This window comes from Lactuca serriola, chromosome 8 (genome assembly GCF_051521515.1).
Source record: "Lactuca serriola cultivar US96UC23 chromosome 8, Lser_US96UC23_V15, whole genome shotgun sequence".
Lineage (NCBI taxonomy): Eukaryota > Viridiplantae > Streptophyta > Magnoliopsida > Asterales > Asteraceae > Lactuca > Lactuca serriola.
This window is the reverse complement of record NC_136415.1, coordinates 69,944,587-69,967,939: the sequence shown is the minus strand read 5'-3', so window position 1 is coordinate 69,967,939 and position 23,353 is coordinate 69,944,587. Positions and strand designations below refer to the sequence as shown.

The window sequence follows — 23,353 nt, the reverse complement described above, 5'->3', positions numbered from 1 at the left end:
ATACAATGCTTAGGGCTAACCCCCGAGTCTTCCTACTCATAGACTATATGGGCTGACATTGTGGCCTTAGACCCATTCACACAGTGAGGAGACTCACCTTGCACTACTTAAGCCATGGCTGGAACTAGTTGAGTACGGATGAAGTTCCGTATCTCATTATTAGCAGAGTATGTTTCTTAGGACAGGGATACGGTAGAGTATTTTGTTTATGTGTTAGCATGTTATATCATTGCATGTGTTTAGTAGGCGGGGCCTAAGAGAGACAGATCTGTATAACGAGCGGGGCTCGATGCCAGACAGGGCTTGATGCCGGGCGGGGCCCGATGCCGGAGTATTAAATTAATGGTTTGACAATTATGGTTTTAGTATTAAATTAAAAACGAAATTTTTGTTCATGATTTTTGGGATGTTACACAGTTAAAACAAGTTAGTTGCTTTCTTATGTACAAAAAATAAGAAGTTGCCAATATGTGAACACGGATAAGAGGTAGTTACCCTCCTAAGTCATTTTCCCTTTGAGTTACCGGTTAGAATAGGTATTAACCGATAATATTGGTGTAATTTAAACGGTTAAAACAAGTTAGTTGCTTTATTATGTACAAAAAAGAAAAAGTTGTAAATATGTGAACACGGATAAGAGGTAGTTATCCTCCTAAGTCATTTTCCCCTTGTAAAATCGTAATTAAAACAATTATAACCTAAAATTTCCCTCTGAACAAGTCAAATAGCATGAAAACAACAAAAATCCATGAATAAACATTTGCAAAATGCATAATAATACTCATCCTTTGTTTTATGGAACATAACGAATAACTGTTCCAAGCCAATCCTCCGGGATCTCATCTCTCAATTTGCCACTTAAGGCTATCAATGAGTGTTCTGTTGCTGCCTGTAAACCACAAAGTATTCACTATTTAGCACTGAAGTGATTCAGATGAAAAAAAAGAAAGACGAATTACAAATGGAAACTATTGATTATATATTTATATAATTAATTATATTTACCTTCACAATATACACATCAATACCAAGTTTCGCAATCATTGCAGCTTCTGATATTTTAGTCACCATCCCTCCCGTTGTATCATGGGATGCTACACTAATCTCAACTGTTTCATTTAAAATCGTATTATCAAAAATTTGATTTTTGTTTTGTAACATAAAAAATTACATTCAAATTGTTAATGTTTTTCTAACCTTGCTTATCTATGTCTTCAAATGTTGGTTTCACAACAAACCAGCTTCCATCATCACGTACAGCTGTCAATTATCATGGACATCATTGCATCAAATCAAATAATCATATAAACATCAATAAAAAAATATAAAATCTGGATATATATAAAAATGGTGCCTACCAATCTCCCTGAGAAGTACAGCATTAGGTTCTGAAGGAGGCCGATCATATACACCAAAAACATCGGTCTTCATTGCTCATTATATAGGAAACATTTGCATATAATATCATGCTAAAGAAGCAAGCATACATCATCGAACACTAAATAAATGTAGAATCTTTGTAATGTTTTTTTTATCTGTAAGTATGTGGTGGAAAAGGATACAAGGAAAACAACGAATTGAGGCTTTAAATGTGATGCCAGATGACTTATAATTACATCTCCACTTAATATAGTGCAACCCTGTAACAATAAGAAATGACATGTTGATATTAGATGCTAATCATCAATGGCATACAATTACAAATTTACAATTACACCCCTATTGTTAGATGCTACATACCAGTGACTCATCTAGTACTGCATCCCCATGCAAAACCTAGATGGAAATATCAACGTTAAAATTGCATAACAATATCATATAGTTTTCAAGGTCCTATTGTGATTTGTGAATAAATAATCTGAATGACAGTAAATGACAATTTTACCCTTTTGTCTGGTTAGAAAGGACTAGCGCGACGAAATCATATGGAAAAAGGTACATTTTTTATATCGGATGCAAGAATGTTGAGAAAATGAAAACTTACTGGAACAAAACCGCAGTCAAGGGCATTAACCACAGTTGACACATCAGCAGATGCTATCTGTAAAAACAAAAGATTTTCATTCTTGTTGTGTAAAAGGTGTATAGATTTTAAATGAGTTGATGGAAGACAGTTTTTGAGTGCTTCCTGACATTTCTGTCATGGGTTGACCATCCACACGAAAATGGAGACAACGCAACTGATGGAATACCCTCTGCAAAAAAGAGTTAAAAACAAAAGTCAACATGCAATTGGATATCCAGAAGTCAAAATTAAAATGAGTGGAAACTTTAGTTTGGTAATGAGAACTCTACCTCTTGCAAGTGCTCTAACTATTTCAAGATTGAGGGATGTCACCTAGTAAAATGACAAACAGTTAGAGACATATCATAAGATATATTAAAAAGGCTATGAAGGTGAACTTTATACAAAAGTAGATATTACAAAGCTTCATATACATTTAGAGAAAAAAAAAACAGAATGAGGGTATAGCCATGAACAACAATAATACGCTAGAGGTAAAGAAGTAGAGCTTACAGAAATCCTAGTAGCAACAAAACCAGCCTTCACAAGAGGTTTATTCAACCCCCCTTTATGAACACCGGATTTGCTAGCTTGAAAGTGACCAAAAGAACCTGAAAAACAGCAATAATAACTGGATATGAAGTTTCATTAGCTTTATGGCACATAAAATGGATAGAAAAAGGAAACTTGATTGTTAGTGAAACAAGTCACTGGAAATTAATTGCAGTGAAAACACTTTATCACAGAGAATGAATAAGTAACAAGATTTTTTTTACTAACCAGCTCCATGAATAACAACAAAACTGTTGTAGTCTAAAACTTCTTGGTCTTTAAAAGCGTCCACTGTAATTGAAGTTTCTGAAATTCCAGGGCGTTTGCTCCAATCCATTTCAAGAACTGGCCCAGATGAAGATCCAGACATCATTGTCTCCCTCAACTGTGAAGAAACCTTAACAAGATTGCTTTCATTTATCTTTTCAAAGTCATTCTTGCATGTGATTGCCGCACCTCCTAATCACACAAACCCCAATCATCAGTGAACGTAGACAGATTGAGACCAATCGTGATTTGAAAGAAGAACAGAGAGTACTTAGGAATCCCATTTCCCCTAGTTCATAAATATAGAATAAAAAATATAACGAAGATAATAACACAAAAGAGTGTTTGAACAGTTGGATCAATAAGGGTGATACCACTACATATTTAGATCAATTGAAAAGAGAGTTCATCAGATTCGGCAAGGGCAAAATGGAAATCAAGTGGAAGTTGACGAAATTTGAAGATTTTAGGGTAAAATAAACGATGCCTGACCGAGTTTGACGATGCAACGAACTGGAGATTTCAATTTAATATCAGTTTGCTTCGTCTCCATTCTCCTGCTAACTGTTTGCTGTTGCTGACTTGCTTTAGCTCTGTATTCCTCGTTTTAGTGAAGTTGCAACGAGTTTTGGTACTTTGTAGTTTAGTTTTGGGATGATGACATAAAACCCCCCTTATCTTTCGCTTAATTACATTTTTATTTGCAATGAAATTGTTGATGTTTATTAATATTTAATAAGATGTTGCCAAAGTTAAAACACCCACGAATAGAGGTGCGATGTTTTTTTTTATCATAGCATGATGTAAATGCCATCATCCAAATTCAATTCTTGGTATTTAATTGAGATTTTGAATGTAGGTACAAAAATAGAGATATTGGAGAGAGATACGACTTTTCAAGAGAACATTTGAGATGATATGTATATTGTTATTTTTGGCAAATCAATCCTCTAGTTGAGATAAGCTATGACAAATGCCACTTTACTAAAATTGCAAATTCTTGGGGAGCATTGGTAGTTAAATAGGGTTATAAACCCTGATTTTAGGGTTAGCCCCACTTAAACACCCATATCTTTCACAATTGTCCCTCAAAATGACTCTTATATACATGTACATGTTTAAGAATCATTTCATTATACTTTCATTATACTTTGGCACTCATATTTCAACTCTAAACCAAGGAAATGTTAGTTTAAAAATAAAACTTAATAGAACACTAACCTCGATGATGAAAAGAAAATTCTTACACTACATATCAAATGTATGGACCCTAATAAAATCCTAACCATTCTATTTCTTGTTCATAACATGGTTTCCAAATTCCAAGTTCTAATCTTGTTAATTCTTGTTCTTGTTCTAGTGGTCCCAAGTTCTAGTTATGTTCTTACTTCTTATTACATGTTTTGATTCCTCCTTTTATTAATCGTTCTTCACTTGTGATTCAAAACTATCAAAAACAAAGCGCACATGATTAATACTCCAACTTGAAGGGGAGTGTTAGATATATGTATATGTAGAATATTGTTTTATTGGTTTTGATGGTCCTTATCTAATTTCCTAGTCATGTAATACTCTGTATATAACTAGGCATACTAGCAATATACAAGGAAACATTTCTATATTTCCTATTTATCTACTCCTGGGCTGCAGTTTAGTTACCAAAATGTTAGAAAATAATAGAGTAGGAAAGTTTTCCTGGTGCTGTAAACGATATTTTATATTGATAGGTCAAGAGACTTTTTATAGGCTCTACAAAAGAAACGATAATATTAGGGACATTTTTATGTATGATTTATCTCGTTTTTACATACTTTTTTATTACATATAACGCATTTGTTCCATGCATATCATATCATTTTGTAATATACATGCTTTAGTGGAATACTACCTTTACTTTGGGATATTTTTTGTTGCTTTTTAGGTATGGAGTGATTACAGGGAATAATCGAGGGACCTTTTGACAATTTTGGATGATAAAAGAAGCTCCAGACATGCTTTAGGACATTAGGGGGTATATCATATAATTTCTAAAATGAACTCCCCCATTTTTTTTTTTAATTTCATGTAACACATAGTAATTGAACATTTTTGGTGTAATGTATTAATTCATAACCTGATGACATGAACCATGCTTCTATTCATATGAATCCTTGTGTGTTTAAGTAGGTTCACTTTTAATCATTATTTAATTATTTTATTTTCTTGGTTTCAGTTAAACCAAGTAGAAGAGTAATTGATTCTATTGATTAGAAACGTAAGATACAATCCTATATATAGGCTAGATAATTACATTTAGATACCCTATAATATAAACATATTTCTAACATTCCCCCGCAAGTTGAGGGCTGAGAACGACCTGCAACTTGGATTGTAAAAAGAGAAATCTTTGAGTGGATAGAGTTTTGGTGAACACATTAGCAGTCTGATCGTAGGTAGATATGAACTGAACTTCTAATTGACCTCGAGCAACTTGTTCACGAACAAAATGGAAATCTACTTCAACATGTTTTGTGCGGGCATGAAAGACCGGATTTGCAGAAAGATATGTGGCTCCAAGGTTGTCACACCATAATGTGGGAGAGAACTTTGTAGAGACACCTAGTTCTTGAAGGAGAGCCTTTAGCCAAATCAACTCAACTACAGTATCTGCAAGAGCCTTATACCCAGACTCGGTGGAGGATCTTGAAACAGTTCGTTGTTTGCGAGCATTCCAGGAGATCAAGTTCGACTCTAAGTAGATAGAAAATCCTCCCGTGGAACGCCGATTGACTGGGCAACCATCCCAATCAGAATAAGAGAATACGTTAATTTTTGAGCCATTTGTAGGATGCCAACAAACATCAGTGAAGGCTTGAAGAGAAGAGTTTGAATTGTGACAAAGAAAAAGGCCGAAGTTAGTCGTGCCTTTGAGATACCACAAGATCCTTTTGATATCAGACCAGTGGTTCTCAGTGGGAGCATGCATAAACTGACAAACCTTGTTAACTGCAAATGCAATATCAAGCCTAGAAAGTGTGGCATACGGAAGTGCTCCAACAGTTTGTCAATAAGCAACAAGATTGGAGAGGTACAGGTTGTCATCAGTGGTCAAGACCTGGGTAGTACTCATGGGAGAGGAGACCGGTTTGCAATCTGTTAAGTCGGAGCGCTGAAGTATTGTAACGCTCTGTTCCGAATTGACTCCTAATCTGAGGCTATGGCTCGAAGGTCGGTCATTATAAGGATTATGTCTCTTGGGGAGGTAAGATCTAGGCCCATTTGGGTGCGGGTGATGTATTAGAAGTGATCCGGGTGTTCGGTTCGTGTTTTGGAGCCTAGAGGTATTTCGGTAAAGTGGCAGTTCTGGCTTTTATGGAAAATTGATTTTTGTTTGGAAGGTCTTAAGAAAGGTTTGAGTTGTTAGAAGTGTAGGGTTTCTCGTCACCTTTCTGTGGATATAAGGATCGTCGGGATCGGGCTTATAACGAAGAAGTTATGGCCTTCAGAAGTTTTGTGGTTTTTAGGCGTAGCTGAGTACACGGGGCGTACACAAAGTGTACGCGGGGCGTACTAGCGAAGAAGGTAGTACGCTGGGTGTACCTTGGAGTATGCTGGGCGTACTGACTAGGAGGGTTGCAAATGTTCCCCGGAGTACGCTGGGTGTACCATATGTACGCTGGGCGTACTTCATTCAGATCAGAACCCTATTTTAGGGTCTTGGACCCTATTTAAACTCCTTAACTCATAACCTAAACCTAATATCTTTAGCCTCCACCCCTCTAAACCCTAGAAATCGTCATATATCATCCATGGTGGCATTTTGAGCTTATGGAGTCCATTTTTGGGATGTTTGATCCGTTTTCAAGAAGAAGGAGTTTGATGCAAAGATGGGAATCAAGGAGGAGCTTATGGATCTGGCTTTTAGGACTCATTCCCAGCTTGATGAAGGTATAAAGCTTTGAACTTGATCATTCATCTCTAGAGGACAATACTTCCCTAGCAAACGAGTTTTGAGCATTTCCTAGGATAAATTCTCCTGGTCATACCCGTTAAGAGCTTCATATGTTGCCTCCCACCAAACCAAGGCTTTTCCAATAAAGCATAATTAGCCTTGTCTTCATTATCCACATGAGAGATACGAAATACATTCTTTGTGTTTTGAATCCAAGTTAGAACAATTATGGGATTAAGGACACTAGAAAACTTTGTGGCACCACTACTCTTGAAAGTTTTGAATGAGGGACGTTTCGCCCCCCCCCCCCCCCCCCCTTTAGAAGATTCTCTATTGACTTTCTCTTTGCCTTTATCATTACTCTTTTTGTGTTCTTCGAAAATCAGATTGTTGGTTGATATGGAAAGTCTGTCAGGACAAGGATCTCTACCCACCTCTGGCGTATGGCTACTCACCTGTTTAGCCATTGCTCTGAAATTTGGAGTAATATAGTATTTTAGAATATTAGGATTTATTATTACATAATACTAGTCTTTCCTATGGTTTGTATCCATATACTTAGAACGAGTTCGTTAATATATTGAACTTCCAATAGTTTAAGTCTAAACACCAATACGTGGGATTTAGTTCACTTAAACTACTGCTCTGATACCATGATTGAAAGAACCCCTTTCTATAACTACAACATATTATTACTCCAAGTTATTCCAAAACATGTTACATGCATATTTATAAACAATATTTACATTTTAGTTTGATTACAAAAGACTGGATACAAACCGACTAAGTTTTAGTATATTACATAACTACCCATGATATTAACGCTTTTATACAAACGTAAAACCAAGTACAAAAGTAATAGTATAAACTATTCTAAATCTTCCAACAGTATGTGACTATATTGGATGCTTATCACCTGCAATAGTTTAAACATTGAGAGGGATAAGCGGGTGATGCTTAGTGAGTTCAATAACAGTTACAATATAACGCTATGCCATATACATATCAATAAGACAGAAGCAAAGAGGGACAAAGAACAACAAAGGCTTATGTGTATAATATGACAGACTTTCCATATCAACCAACAATCTGATTCAATGATTTACAATCAATGAGACATAACAATTTCCATACTTGATATACATCAATAAAGCTTCAACTCAAATGGCACATAAAATACAATTCCGGATTATCATTTTGCTAGAATATACAGGCTTTCAGCCCTACATAGCCCTATGCCAATACCAGAAGTTATACGAGTCATGCTCTACATGGCCAAAGACACAAAGCCAATACCAAAAATTATACGAATCATGCTCTACATGGTCAAAGGCATAAATCCGATATAACAGAGGAAAGTACATTGGATATATAACACATAACATACAATTGTCCCTATATTGAACTCACCGTGAAATAACTGAAGGAATAAATGATAATTTGGGCAGCACTTCGACTCTAAAAATGACTTTCTGTGACGAAACCGGGAACTGTAGTTGAAAATTGGCCTTATGCTGGCAAAGTTTCGACTTGAAAATATGATTTTCTCGGGAACTTCAGAGCGTCGGGACTTGCTTCGGGTGTCAGGGATGATACCGGGACCTCGAGGGGTTAAAATTAGGTAAAAAGGAGAGTAGAGAGTGAAAGATATAAAAATTTGTAACCTAAAACCGGACAATCTCGCGTGCCTTTTATAGCTGGCCGAAGCCTCGGAGTACGCTGGGCGTACTCCAACGTACTCTGGTACGCTGGGCGTACGAGGTGTGGAAGCTGCTTGGATCTTGTGCCTAGGACGGGTCATGCATGCGTAATAGGTGTCTTCGTGCAAAGGAAAGGGCAACGTGGCTGGCACTGGGTCGATGACGTGCGAAGTACGCTGGGCGTACGGCTTTGGACCAGCTTCGAAGTTTGTGCTCAAAACTTCAAAAATCCATATCTTTCGCATACGAGCTCTGTTTTTAACGTTCTTTATATCCACGCGAAGGTGAGATTATGATCTAGAACTTTAGTTTAGACTCCGTCGGCTAATTTTGACTTTATTTTTAAAGTTATATTTTTAACAGGTCAGGACAGGAAAAGTCCGTTAAAAATTCATAACTTCTTCATCCGACGTCCGTTTTCATATGTCTTTTCACCGTTGTACTACTATTGACGAGACCTTAGATTCTCGTTTAGGTTGTGTTGACTAAAAATAACTCGATCTTAATTTCGAGCTTTTAGTTGTCTAATGTTATACCGAATCTTGGAAAAATCATAACTTCTTCATACGAATTCAGATTTTGACGTTCTTTTTATGAAAATTCTCGGTTTAACGAATATTAAGACTTTCATTTAGATCACTAAAGCTAAAAAGTAGTTTATCGAAAACTCACTTTTTACGTCATACGACGTCGTGTCGATTTTGTCGCAAAACTTTAAGGAGTCATAACTTCTTCGTTATAGCTCGGATTTCGATGAGGTTTTTGCCTAAATGTTTCTAATGAGATTCTTTACAACTTTCAATAATATAATTTTACTTATTTTCAACTTTATATTTTCGTTAATTTCAATAGTTAACTTTTGATCGGAATATTATAAGACTTCCCATCACCTTCTGAACGGTTCTAAACATAGTTCTACTTAAATTCTAGTAAAAAAAACTATCTGTTAGAACTCAACACTCATAATCATATAATATTTCATAATATTATTTACTTTTATGTAACACCGAAAATTTCAAAACAATTTTTCATTTAAAAATAATCGTTTAATTCTTAAAAACACTCTGCTTAAAACCTCATTCATAATCGAATTACAAAACATAACTCCATTTTCACTTGCATAATAAACCAAGATTCTCAAAACATGACTCTTTCTCTGGTGTGTACAATCGAGCCGGTGCCGTCCCGTGATCCTGAGAGAAACCTGAAACACATAACACCAAAACATTGTAAGCACGAAACTTAGTGAATTCCCCAAAATACCACATATAACACACATTAGCCACTCGAGGCTATAACTCTGTTTGACCCTCTGGTCAATGTGTCTCAGTGAGACCCTCCAGTCCCATAACTCTGTGGACCCTCTGGTCCTAAGCTCGTTGGACCCTCCGGTCCGGTCTGCTTGAGCCTTCCGGCTCATGAATCGTTGGACCCTCCGGTCCGGTCTATAAACTCCGCATAGCATAAATCACAAAGACATAATGCATAGCATGTCACATACAATAGGATAACATAATACTCAATGTAATCACATACGACCTTCCAGTCACACATAACTACCACTCAAGGTAACATAGAGTGAGAAGACTCACCTCACGTATCTTGGTAACTCGTAAATCTCGTAACCACTAGTGCTCGATCTCCCGAGCTATCGTCCTCCTACAACACAAGCATATTTCTACTTAATACTACCTTGACTCTGGCTGACTAATACCACGAAGTCAAACCAGTCAACTCTGGTCAACGGTCAACGGTCGACCCGACTCGCCTAGTCTGGCGTGGACTCGCCGAGTCCCTACGGGAACCCGATCCCTCTGAATCTCTTCCGACTCACCGAGTCACTCACCCGACTCGGTTACTCAACCCCTGGTTCGTAATCACTAAACAACCCGCACCAACTCGCCGAGTCTGGGAATGGACTCGGCGAGTGCATTCCATGCACAACCCCAAATGACCTTCTGAGATCAGATCCGCTTCACTAACTCATAGATCCAGTCTCCTTAAGCTTATTGACCACGCAAAGTCCAAGTCTTGGTGCTCATTAAGCATCGAATAGCTCATGAATGGTGTTTTAGCCTCAAATACATTGATCCCAAGCCAAAACCTCCATGGATGCATATAAAGCTTTGGTAAAGAGGTGATCTGGACCTCTATGGATCCAGATCCAGGACCTTAACTCGCTAAGGGACCATGAGGACACTAGATCTAGCCACAAATGGGTTCAAAAGCCCTAAATCTACATGAACATCACAATAACAGAGAATGATTCGGAATAGTACCTCAGTTGTGATGTCCTGGACCTCAGTTCTTCAGGAATCCACCCTTCTCTTGCTTCCTCTTGGCTAGATCTCCTCTTTCCTTGCTAGGCAATAACTCCAAGATCAATAATGGCTCCTTCCCTCACTTGAATCGCTCAAATGCTCTAGGGTTTCACTCTGGGGACTGATGAGCGCAAATGACGGCCATAAGGCCCTTTAAATATGCCTCAAATCTGAGAAATTAGGGTTTCATTAAACAGCGCAGACTCGCCGAGTCTACCAAGGCGACTCACCAAGTCCGGGCATCAATCCGGGTGAGAAATCGCGTCTCAAATCGGCGAGTCTACGCACCAACTCGCCGAGTTCTTCCAGAAAACTCAAAATAAAATGAATAATATACCTGAAATCCCGGATGTTACAATTCTCCCCCACTTGAATCCGACTTCGCCCTCAAAGTCTCATTCCTGAAATAGCTCTGGATGCTGCTCCCGCATCTCCCACTCTGGCTCCCAGGTCAACTCGGATCCCTTCCGATGTTGCCATTGAACCTGTACCAGAGGCACCTCCTTGTTCCTCAGAAGCTTGATCTTTCGATCCACAATTGCAACTGGTCTCTCCGCGTAGTTCAGGCTCGCATCCACCTGAATGTCCTCTAACGGTACTACTGCCGACTCATCGGCTATACACTTCCTCATCTGAGACACATGGAGGGTATTATGAATCCGCTCCGATTCCGCGGGTAGCTCCAAGCGATATGCTACCCTGCCCACCCTTGCGATCACCCGAAAAAGACCGATATATCGGGGCCCCAACTTGCCCCTCTTCCTGAATCGGATCACTCGTTTCCAAGGAGAGACCTTCAGGAGTACAAGGTCACCGACCAAAAATTCGAGCTCGGACCGACGCCTGTCCGCATAACTCTTCTGGCGACTCTGAGCGGTCAACAACCTCTGCCTGACCTGTTGTATCTGCTCTGACGTCTGAAGCACGATCTCTATACTTCCCATCACACGTTGCTCTACCTCTCCCCAGCAAATGGGGTCCAATAACCCCTACCCTACAACAGCTCAAAGGGCGGCATACTGATGCACTAAAGATGGCTGTTGTTGTAGGAAAACTCTGCCAAGGGCAAATACGGGCCACAATTTCCCCCCGAAATCTAATACACATGCCCGAAACATATCCTCGAGCATCTGAATCGTTCGCTCGCTCTGAAGTGTCCGCAGACATCACCATGGCAAACTCTAGCTCATTTCTCATATTCATCTTTGATACCGAGCACCAGGTCAGCTTTTGGCCCCACAGCTGAACCCCCCCCCCCCCAAAGGTCACACATAACATGATCCAAAACATCTCACTAACTTCCTCCCCGTGACCACTATCACGGCTCAGTGACACACAAGTCACGAAATTCCCTATTCCTCATAAAAAATACAATCCAATCGAAGATCGACTCAACTCTAACCTCTGGCATCTGCTGCGCATATTCTCCCGCGCGCCTCGCTGACCCTCCCGACAGAGACGGACGGAGACCCCAGTCTTGCCCCGGTTTAACCACTAGGCTCCAAAAACTCAACACTAGGGTTACTCAAGCCTAAAACTCTTCTGCATCATGCACTTATCGGAGAACACTCCATCATCACACTCTCTTGCCATCTAGTGGGTACTATGGCTTCCCACAACATTACGACAACCTCTGACTAGTGAGTACTACGGCTCCCCGTAGTATCACAACGCCAACTAACTAGTGAGTACTACGGCTCCCCGTAGTACCACGACTCCCTCCCTCTGACTTGTGAGTACTACGGCTCCCCGTAGCATCACAACACCCTCTGACTGGTGAATACTACGGCTCCCCGTAGCATCACGACTCTCTCTTTCTGACTCGTGAGTACTACGGCTCCCCGTAGCATCACAACACCCTCTGACTGGTGAATACTACGGCTCCCCGTAGCTTCACCCAGTACTCTCATTCTCATTACAACGCCACACTATGTTCACTAACTCATGCACCGAAGACTATCATAGATAGTTACACACACACTTGCCCCGATATGCATTACAGACTCTGGCGGCAACCGCCATAACACAGAACCTACCTCTGCGGAGATCCGCTTCCTTAAATAATCCCTCTTGATGACAATACACGAAGGGCTCCCACTGGAACCGTGGATACATGATACATCACTAGTCATCTTAAACCCAAGACTCTAAATAACTCTGAAATCGGGACGCTATACACGGAAACCACAGAACACCCTAACAGAGCATCACCATGTCCTGCCTCTACCACTGATTCCCTTACTCCCAGCACCATACACATACAACAATACATTTCCTTTGAATCCCATAATAATTTCCTATATCACTCAATGCGCAACTTCAGTGCATCCAAACATTCAATTGGAATACAAGGAAGGCACTAACCCTTCAGGACACACTGATGATCCTCCGAAACCCTTTCCACTATTGCTCAAAATCCAAGCAAGAATACACATCCCAGCCCGGGAGTTGGCTACTCGACAACCTTCTATCCATATTTCAACCCAGAAGTTCTCAACTGCCCATACCATCATTACGAGTCTTCCACTTGAAACGATTCTGACCACTACCAGATTGCTGACCATTGGTCACCTGCCGTGGAGACACCCATCCTTCTCTCAGACATATACCACATGCATTATCTCGCCCTGCACCTTTCCTTGATCACCAATGACCCTGATCCCATGAATTCAAGCCGCAGGTTTCTGCATCCAACCCCTAACCGCTCTTGCACAAATCTCTGGTTCTCTCAATAAACCACCCGGTTCTCCCCCACTTAGGGTTCGAACCATCACTATCTGGCACATCAACAACCTCACGAACTATTTTCACCAGCAATAACGCACCTGCCCCTGGAAAGTGCTACACAACGCCCGATAATCCCCTTTAAGGAAATCAATCGATCTCATAACTCTGAACCTCAGATGAAATCCTCAAGAACTTCTCGTCACGACTGCCTCTAGTCGTTCCAAGTCTCGTACCAATCCCATACCAAACAACTCAACTGTCCAATAACATTACTGACTCATATACTGGACCACGAAATCATCATACTCCCCCACCTCGACTCATCAACCGACGTTCCAACACATGGATCATCCCAAGAACAGGGACCCACTCCCATATTCAATACCCAACATAGATAGAAAAACCACTGCACTGATTAACTCGACTGGACTCCCCACTGATACCTCTACAATACGCCCTACTATACTCAAATAGGTGCAACATGGTCCTCGACTATCTCAGTCCCAACTGACTATCTGCTCATGGTAAATCACTGTCTCGCAGCACACATGCTACCTGATACTCTGATGGAAAATCATCATCAATGACAACCTGCAGGGTTTTACCCCCAAACCCGAAACTTAAACATCGGGCCTCTCATGTTCCGCACACGAACATAAATAGCACCACTCAGGTCATGGAAGGTGACATCTCCTCTATCGACTGATTGCTCAACTCATACCGAAATTCTCCCCTCCCTCTAACTCCTTACCAAAATACTATGATAGGCTCTCGACCTCCCTCTCAAGGGACGCCTCTTCGAACTCAATCATGGCCCACTGGCCTAAAACCATAGCGTCTAATCTCTACCTCATCAATCGTGACCGGATAACCGGAGAAACACAAGCATCATTCACTACGAACCATGGTACTCATCCCATGACATCTCTTCTCAATATGCTCCAGTGTATGGTACCCGAACCATAGCATCACTCCTCCATCTGCTCCGATGTATGGTACTCGAACCATAACATCATTCCTCAATCCGCTCCGATGTATGGTACTCGAACCATAACATCACTCCTCAATCCGCTCCGATGTGTGGTACTCGAACCATAACATCAATCCTCAATCCGCTCCGATGTATGGTACTCGAACCATAACATCACTCTTCAATCCGCTTCGATGTATGGTACTCGAACCATAACATCACTCCTCAATCCGCTCCGATGTATGGTACTCGAACCATAACATCACTCCTCAATCTGCTCCGATGTATGGTACTCGAACCATAACATCACTCCTCAATCCGCTCCGATGTATGGTACTCGAACCATAACATCACTCCTCAATCTGCTCCGATGTATGGTACTTGAACCATAACATCACTCCTCAATACACTTCGATGTATGGTACTCGAACCATAACATCACTCCTCAATACGCTTCGATGTATGGTACTCGAACCATAACATCGCTCCTCCATCCACTCATTAGAACCTTCAGAATACTCCATGTATCAAGTATGGGTCCTCTGCTTTCAGTAGTATGGGCCCATACTACCTGTCACATCTACCCATACTTTCCACACGGACTATCCCGGAGCTCCTAAGTAGCTGCTCGACCTTCTCGATCATCAATTCCGTCGCGCGCTCGCTCCCCAGCGAAATTCTCTACTCTGCCAGCGCACTCATCTAGCTAAGGTTACTCCCTAGGCTCTTCCTAGATTCCCACACTTCTCTGCCATCAGCTGCTGAAGAGCTCCTAATGATGCCAGCCATCTACCTCCTGAATATCGTCATATTCGCTTGGTAGCTGACTCCCATCATCGAGAGTTCCACAAAGCACAAAGCAAGCAGCATTCGAGCATCGAAGAATATATATATATATATATATATATATATATATATATATATATATATATATATGACTCACTTTGGGTGATAACTCCGCTTGCTCTGCTCATCCTCGAAAGTACCACCGAACTCTACAACTCTTCCCTTCGCGGGTTCTAACTATTCTTTCTCTAAGTACCACGGTACTTATCTAGGTATCTCCCCTAGATTACTCCTCTACTCAAATCCCCTAAAGGATTCCAACTAAATATTCTCACTCATCACATACTCAAAAGCACATCGCATATAACAGCAATTCCTAGGCTAAGGCATCACAAATCAGGCCACTCTAGTCCTAAGATATGGAATACCTAGCCTGTCTCTAGCATGCAATAATATCTCATAAAGTGCATCATAAATATCTCATAACATAAAAGTAAGGGTATTTTGGGAGATCACCGTTCGGGCTCTGGCTGATTGTACACACTGCTCTCTCTCGCTTTCTCTTTGAACTCTTATTCGCTTTAGAAAATTATTTCCTTGAAAACTTTTCTTACTTCCTCAGTTTGAGTCCAGATTTACCCGCAGGCGCATCCGAATCACTCAAACCAAGGCTCTGATTCCAACTTGTAACACCAAAAATTTCAAAACAATTTTTCATTTAAAAATAATCGTTTAATTCTTAAAAACACTCTGCTTAAAACCTCATTCATAATCGAATTACAAAACATAACTCCATTTTCACTTGCATAATAAACCAGGATTCTCAAAACATGACTCTTTCTCTGGTGTGTACAATTGAGCCGGTGCCGTCCCGTGATCCTGAGAGAAACCTGAAACACATAACACCAAAACACTGTAAGCACGAAGCTTACTGAGTTCCCCAAAATACCACATACAACACACATTAGCCACTCAAGGCTATAACTCTGTTTGACCATCTGGTCAATGTGTCTCAGTGAGACCCTCCAGTCCCACAACTCTGTGGACGCTCTGGTCCTAAGCTCGTTGGACCCTCCGGTCCGGTCTGCTTGAGCCTTCCGGCTCATGAATCGTTGGACCCTCCGGTCCGGTCTATAAACTCCGCATAGCATAAATCACAAAGACATAATGCATAGCATGTCACATACAATAGGATAACATAATACTCAATGTAATCACATACGACCTTCCAGTCACACATAACTACCACTCAAGGTAACGTAGAGTGAGAAGACTCACCTCGCGTATCTTGGTAACTCGTAAATCTCGTAACCACTAGTGCTCGATCTCCCGAGCTATCGTCCTCCTACAACACAAGCATATTTCTACTTAATACTACCTTGACTCTGGCTGACTAATACCACGAAGTCAAACCAGTCAACGGTCAACGGTCGACCCAACTCGCCTAGTCTGGCGTGGACTCGCCGAGTCCCTACGGGAACCCGATCCCTCTGAATCTCTTCCGACTCACCGAGTCACTCACCCGACTCGGTTACTCAACCCCTGGTTCGTAATCACTGAACAACCCGCACCAACTCGCCGAGTCTGGGAATGGACTCGGCGAGTGCATTCCATGCACAACCCCAAACGACCTTCTGAGGTCAGATCCGCTTCACTAACTCATAGATCCAGTCTCCTTAAGCTTATTGACCATGCAAAGTCCAAGTCTTGGTGCTCATTAAGCATCGAATAGCTCATGAATGGTGTTTTAGCCTCAAATACATTGATCCCAAGCCAAAACCTCCATGGATGCATATAAAGCTTTGGTAAAGAGGTGCTCTGGACCTCTATGGGTCCAGATCCAGGACCTTAACTCGCTAAGGGACCATGAGGACACTAGATCTAGCCACAAATGGGTTCAAAAGCCTTAAATCTACATGAACATCACAATAATAGAGAATGATTCAGAATAGTACCTCAGTTGTGATGTCCTGGACCTCAGTTCTTCAGGAATCCACCCCTCTCTTGCTTCCTCTTGGCTAGATCTCCTCTTTCCTTGCTAGGCAATAACTCCAAGATCAATAATGGCTCCTTCCCTCACTTGAATCGCTCAAATGCTCTAGGGTTTCACTCTGGGGACTGATGAGCGCAAATGACGGCCATAAGGCCCTTTAAATATGCCTCAAACCCGAGAAATTAAGGTTTCATTAAACAGCGCAGACTCGTCGAGTCTACCAAGGCGACTCGCCGAATCTGGGCATCAATCCGGGTGAGAAATCGCGTCTCAACTCGGCGAGTCTACGCACCAACTCGCCGAGTTCTTCCAGAAAACTCAAAATAAAAAGAATAATTAATCTACCTGAAATCCCGGATGTTACATTTTAAAAGTTACAAAAACACGATAACTGAACGTGTATGTTACATCTGGTGTGGTGTGAGTGTTAACACCAGTATCGGGAAACCAGGTTGCGCTAGAGTTAGAGCCGTGATCAGAGAAGGCAACAAAGTTGGCTTGAGAAGGTTGTCTGTGTTGGGCAAAATTTTGTTGATTTGGACATTAAGAGGGGAGGTGGCCAATACCATAATGATTACAGTGACTATACACCGTGTTTTGAGTAGAAGCCCATGCAAATTGTCTAGAACCAGTACCATTGCTGGCATTATCACGCCCCCGATTTTGGTTTTGAGATTGATTGCGGGAGTAATTGTTGCGGGTTTTGCAACGAAGATTGCCTCGATTGTTGTTGGGTGGATGGGAGGAATAAAAAACTTATGGAGAAGGTTGTTGGGAGGTAATAGGATTTAATTGAAAACCTAATTGAGATGCCAATTGTTAAAGAGTTTGAATGGCGTTTCTGGTAGAGGTAGCAAAAACCTATGGTGATGCAGGTACTGTAGCAGGGTTTGAGATGGGTTTGTTGATCATGTAGTCATGATCACTTAGAAGACCTAACTCGTTGAAGTTGATTGGTGGATGATGAGCCAAAAGAGTTGACTTCAAACCGTTGATTCTTCCATGAGTCCCGAGATTGCGAGCATGACGAGATGTTTATCCTTCACTGGTTCACCGATGTTGGTGAGGGTTGTGGCATACTCTTGAGCCCTGCTTAGATAGCTATGTAGAGATTCATCGCCTTTCATGGCGATTTTAAGAAGCTGGGTTTTTAGAGTGTATTCATGAGAGGTAGTGTTTGGTGAGTATGCCCGTTCTAGGGCAAGCCATAGAACTGGAGGTTATCCCTTGAACGTGTTGAAACAAAGCTTTAGAGATGGTGGATATGATAATCATCCGGACATGAGCATCATTGGCTATCTATCGAGGATGACTAGGGTTGTTCGCAACAGTTTCTCCAGAAACCACTTTCGGTGGTGGACAGGGAATTGTGCCATCTACATGGCTGAATAAATTGTTGGTGATGAGAAAGGGTTCAAGCATTGCTTTCCAGTACGGGTGAGAAGGTGAAAGCAAATTAATGGGAGTTATGTGATGTCTTTTCTGCAGTAGAGGCAGTAATAGTAGCCATACAAGGTTGAGTTGATTGCCAATGATTGGAGTTAAACACAACTTGAAGTCGTAGGAGACTTTTCGGCGGCTAGGGTTTAGTGTCGTAGGTAGGGTTTACTTGGCTCTCATACCAAGTTAAACCAAGTAGAAGAGTAATTGATTGTATTAATTAGAAGCGTAAAATACAATCCTATATATAGGCTTGATAAGTACATTTAGATACCCTATAATATAAACATATGTTTAACAGTTTCATTTCAACACCAGACGATCACAAAATAAATATGCCCTTAAAGTATAGTAACAAAAAGACCTACCTAATCTTTCTAATCTAGTAGGCTTTGAATCATTTAATTCTCAACATCTTCTACTTTATTGTCTAGTTCACGTTCCATCTTCACAATTTTATTTTTCAACCTCTCTGTCCTCCCCACCAATTTATTTGTCAAAGTCTCCATCCTCTCTACAACCCCTACTTCCATCTTCAATTTATTTGTTAGCCTCTCATCTTGTTCCACAAGGCTCCCTTCGATCTCCACAATTCTTTTCTCCAAGCTATTGATTCTCTCCATCATTTTATCCTCCAACCTGTCCATCCTCTCATGAAAAACCCTTTCCATCCTGTTTACAATCCTATCTTCCAATGTTTCCACCGTCTCCCTCTGCACCACTTCCATCCTATCCACGACATCTCTCTTTAACTTGTTCTTTCCCTTTTCTAACCTCTCCAAAATCTCCCTCTTTACCCTGTCATTCTTCCTTGTCTCATGAAGCAAAGGGATCACTCTTCTGTCTTCATCATTGTCATCAGAATCAACTGTCACATTATATCCATAAGTAATGCCCTGATCACCAAGTGTCAGGCTAGTGTTGGTTCGTGGCAGCAACATATCAAAAACGTCAACCTGATATGAAAAGAGGAAAAGAATCACTACCCATGGCGAGGACTATCATCCATATTTATAAGGTTATTCAGTTTCATGATATGTTTTTGGATATAAAGGCCATATATGACATAGAAACCCAAAATTCCCTTATGATCCCACCGTGGCATGGTTAGAAACAATCACATTTGAAAAAAAAAACTACATAATACTTTTGTTCCAAAAATACACATTTAAAAATAGTTTATTCTTATAAAATTTACATGCATTTTAGTAAGTTTGTACGTAGAAATATAGCCACATATACAAATTTATCATTAATTATATATGGCGTGTTATATTCTAATAAAAATCAAAACAGAAAAGATAAAAAAGTAAAGAACTGAAACATCAGCCGACTCGGTTTCAGCTTCGTTTGGTCCGATACCGAATTATTTAAAGAAAAAAAATAACCATTTTCCAATATTTAGGTAAAGTTTTCCAAAGAAACAACCCCACTAATTTCAAACGAGTCTGGCTCGATTACATCCCTAAGTTTAGCGCCCAACTTTCATGCGTATATCATTTCCACTGACTTTGATAAAAAAAATAATAGCTGCTTAATTTAAAAATTATAGTGAAGTACTTATAAGTTTGATTAAAGAAGCAATAAGGATTACCTTATAACCCTCTGAAAGTTGTTTTTGCATAAGGCTGATCATTGTAAAACAAGAAAGCTCCCATATTGGAAAATATTCGGGCAATGGACCTGTAACATCAAGTCTTTGTTTAAATTTAAAATCAATCCACCCACGGTTTTTCATGTCTGCACAAACCTGAAGAAAAAATTGTGATTCAATTTTATCATTGTTTCGATGAGAGAAGAACAAAATGGTGTCATGGTTGCACTAAGAGTGATTAACCATTACCTTTGCATCTGTAGCACATATGTTCACAATGCTTTCCTTCTTCCAAATGCTACAACATTTTTCATGATTGTTACCATGTTTCCCTTGTTGAAGACTGATTCAAAGTCAGTGAAATAAAGTGAAATAAAGTGCTCTCGTGTGTGTCTTCATAACTGTTGAAGTCTTTCATATTTCCTGCTTTTACTTTTAGTCTTTTCATGTTTCCAGCATTTACTTTTTCAGTTGTAAGTGCTGCTATATATTGCAGCCTTCTGTTCTTTGTTTTTCACTGAATAATACACGAGAGCTTTTCAGCATTTCACATTGTTCATTTTTTTTGAACCAACATTGTGGTATCAGAGCTTAGGTTGCATTCCTAAGTCTCTCTGGTTTGTTTTGATGGCACAGAACCTCAACACTATTAGCATGTCTCACCCTCAAATTCCAATCTTTAAGGGAGACTCCTACGAGTTCTGGAGTACCAAAATGAAAACTTTGTTCAAGTCACAAGATTTGTGGGATCTTGTTGAAAATGGGTATGTAGAAGCAAGCACAAATGAGACATGTCAGAAAGAAAATCAAAAGAAAGATGCAAAAGCCTTGTTTTTCATCCAACAAGCTGTTGATGAAACAATCTTTCCCAGAATTGCTGCAGCAGACACATCACAAGATGCTTGGAACATTCTCAAAACTGAATATCAAGGATCAGCAAAGGTGATCACAGTTAAACTCCAGTCCCTAAGAAGGTAGTTCGAGACCTTAAACATGAAACCAAGTGAAACCGTTCAAGAGTATCTTGCAAAAGCATCTTCGATTGTGATTCAGATGCGCGCTTATGGAGATAAAATCTCTGATGAAGTTGTTGTTGCAAAAGTATTGAGGAGTCTACCTTCTAAATTCGACCATGTTGTGGTGGCTATTGAAGAGTCAAAGGATCTTGCAACATTTTCCTTTGATGAACTGATGGGCTCACTACAAACACATGAAGCAAGAATCAACAGATCTCAGACTCAAGATGGAGAATGTGCATTTCAGATCCAAGGAGAACAAGGTAGATATTCCTTTGGTCGAGGAAGAGGCAGAGCATCATCTCGTGGTCGTGGTCGAGGGAGATCACAAGGGTCACTGGTTCAATGTGATCATTGTAAGAAGTTTGGTCATAAAGAAGAAGATTGTTGGACAAAGCCAAACCAAGCAAAGTACACTGAAGAGGAATTTGAAGAGAAGGAAGATTACTTGTTCATGACCCACATTCATCCGGTTGATGTTACAAAGGAGATATGGTATATAGACAGTGCATGTTCTAATCATATAACCGGTGTACGTGACAAGTTCAAAAGCCTGAACACGACAGGAAAATCATGTGTTCGTCTCGACAATGGCCAACCAGTTGCGATAGAAGGAATAGGAGCTGTGACGGTTTGCATCGACGGAAAGGATAAACTCATCAGTGATGTTCATTTTGCACCAGGTCTGGCCCACAATCTGATAAGTGTAGGCCAGTTAATTGAAAATGGATTGAAGGTAGAATTTGAAAATGATGCTTGTGTGGTAAAGAAACAAAATGGTGAAGTTCTATTATACTAAAAAATGACTAGAAATAGCATGTTTCCAGTAGATTTTTCACGAAAAGAAGGATATATGATGATGAGTAGCAAGGATGATGAGTCAAGATTATGGCACTATCGATATGGTCATTTATATGTAAAAGGTCTACAACTATTAACAAGCAAACAAATGGTGAACGGTCTGCCAACCATAAAAGATTCTACCCATGTGTGTGAAGGGTGTGTCTTGGGTAAGCAAACATGAAGATCCTTTCCGAAGGGGCAAGCAAGACGAGCAACAGAAAAACTGGAGATAGTATGTGCAGATATATGTGGTCCAATGAGGACAGAATCACACTCGGGGAGTAAGTACTTCTTGCTTTTTATTGATGATTTCACTCGTATGTGTTGGGTCTACTTCATCAAATCGAAATCTGAAGCTTTTGAGAACTTCAAAAAATTCAAAGCCCTTGTCGAAAAACAAGGAAGCAATGTAATCAAGATTCTAAGAACTGATAGAGGCGGTGAATTTATGTTAAAGGAATTCACTACATTATGTGAAGAAGAAGGAATAAGAAGAGAATTGACAGCTCCTTATACACCTGAGCAAAACAGAATCACAGAGAGGAAGAACAGGACTATTGTGGAGATGGCTCGATCAATGCTAAAAACAAGTAAGTTGTCTGACTCATTTTGGGCAGAAGCGGTAGCCACAGCTGTGTATCTCCTCAATCTGTCACCCACCAAAGCAGTATGGAATAAAACACCTTTCGAAGCCTGGTATGAGTTCAAGCCCACTGTTGATCATTTGCGTGTTTTTGGCTGTTTATGCTATGCATTGGTCACCACAAATAGGCACAAGCTAGAAGAGAAGTCCAAGAAATACATCTTTGTGGGCTATTGTACAATGTCAAAAGCCTACAGGTTATTCGATCCTATAAATAAGAATATTGTTATCAGCCGTGATGTGATTTTTGAAGAATATTCAAGTTATGTGGATACATCGGTTCACACAAACTTAATGCCACAGCCAAATTCATTTGAAAATGTCGAAGATAAAGTGCATGATCATCCGATCAATACACCCATGTCTCCTCCATTAAGTCCGAATCCGAGCTCTACTCACTGTGAATCATCTTCTGCTACGCCCTCGAGGACCACACCTGGCTCTTCTGATGTGTCGTCTCCAGATACTCCACCACTCAGATATAGGAACTTGAATGACATTTATGATAGCACTCTAGCCCTGTTCGCTAGTGATCCAGTCTCAGCAGATGTGGCACTTCAAGATG

The 23,353-nt window shown here is 40.3% G+C and overlaps 1 protein-coding gene across 1 annotated transcript; it reads right to left on the bottom strand.

Moving 5' to 3' along the window:
* Positions 1 to 620: 620 nt before the first annotated feature.
* On the bottom strand, positions 621 to 3,471 carry LOC145070706 (Amino acid kinase family protein). The gene is made up of 12 exons (XM_079017663.1): positions 3,317 to 3,471; positions 2,786 to 3,016; positions 2,519 to 2,616; positions 2,296 to 2,338; positions 2,134 to 2,195; positions 1,985 to 2,041; positions 1,741 to 1,776; positions 1,563 to 1,640; positions 1,359 to 1,425; positions 1,198 to 1,260; positions 1,006 to 1,109; positions 621 to 889 (listed from the first exon to the last, which is right to left on the bottom strand). The coding sequence occupies exons 1-12, from the start codon at positions 3,375 to 3,377 to the stop codon at positions 794 to 796; spliced, it is 996 nt and encodes a 331-aa protein (XP_078873789.1). The 5' UTR covers positions 3,378 to 3,471; the 3' UTR covers positions 621 to 793.
* Between the last annotated feature and the right edge of the window lie 19,882 nt (positions 3,472 to 23,353).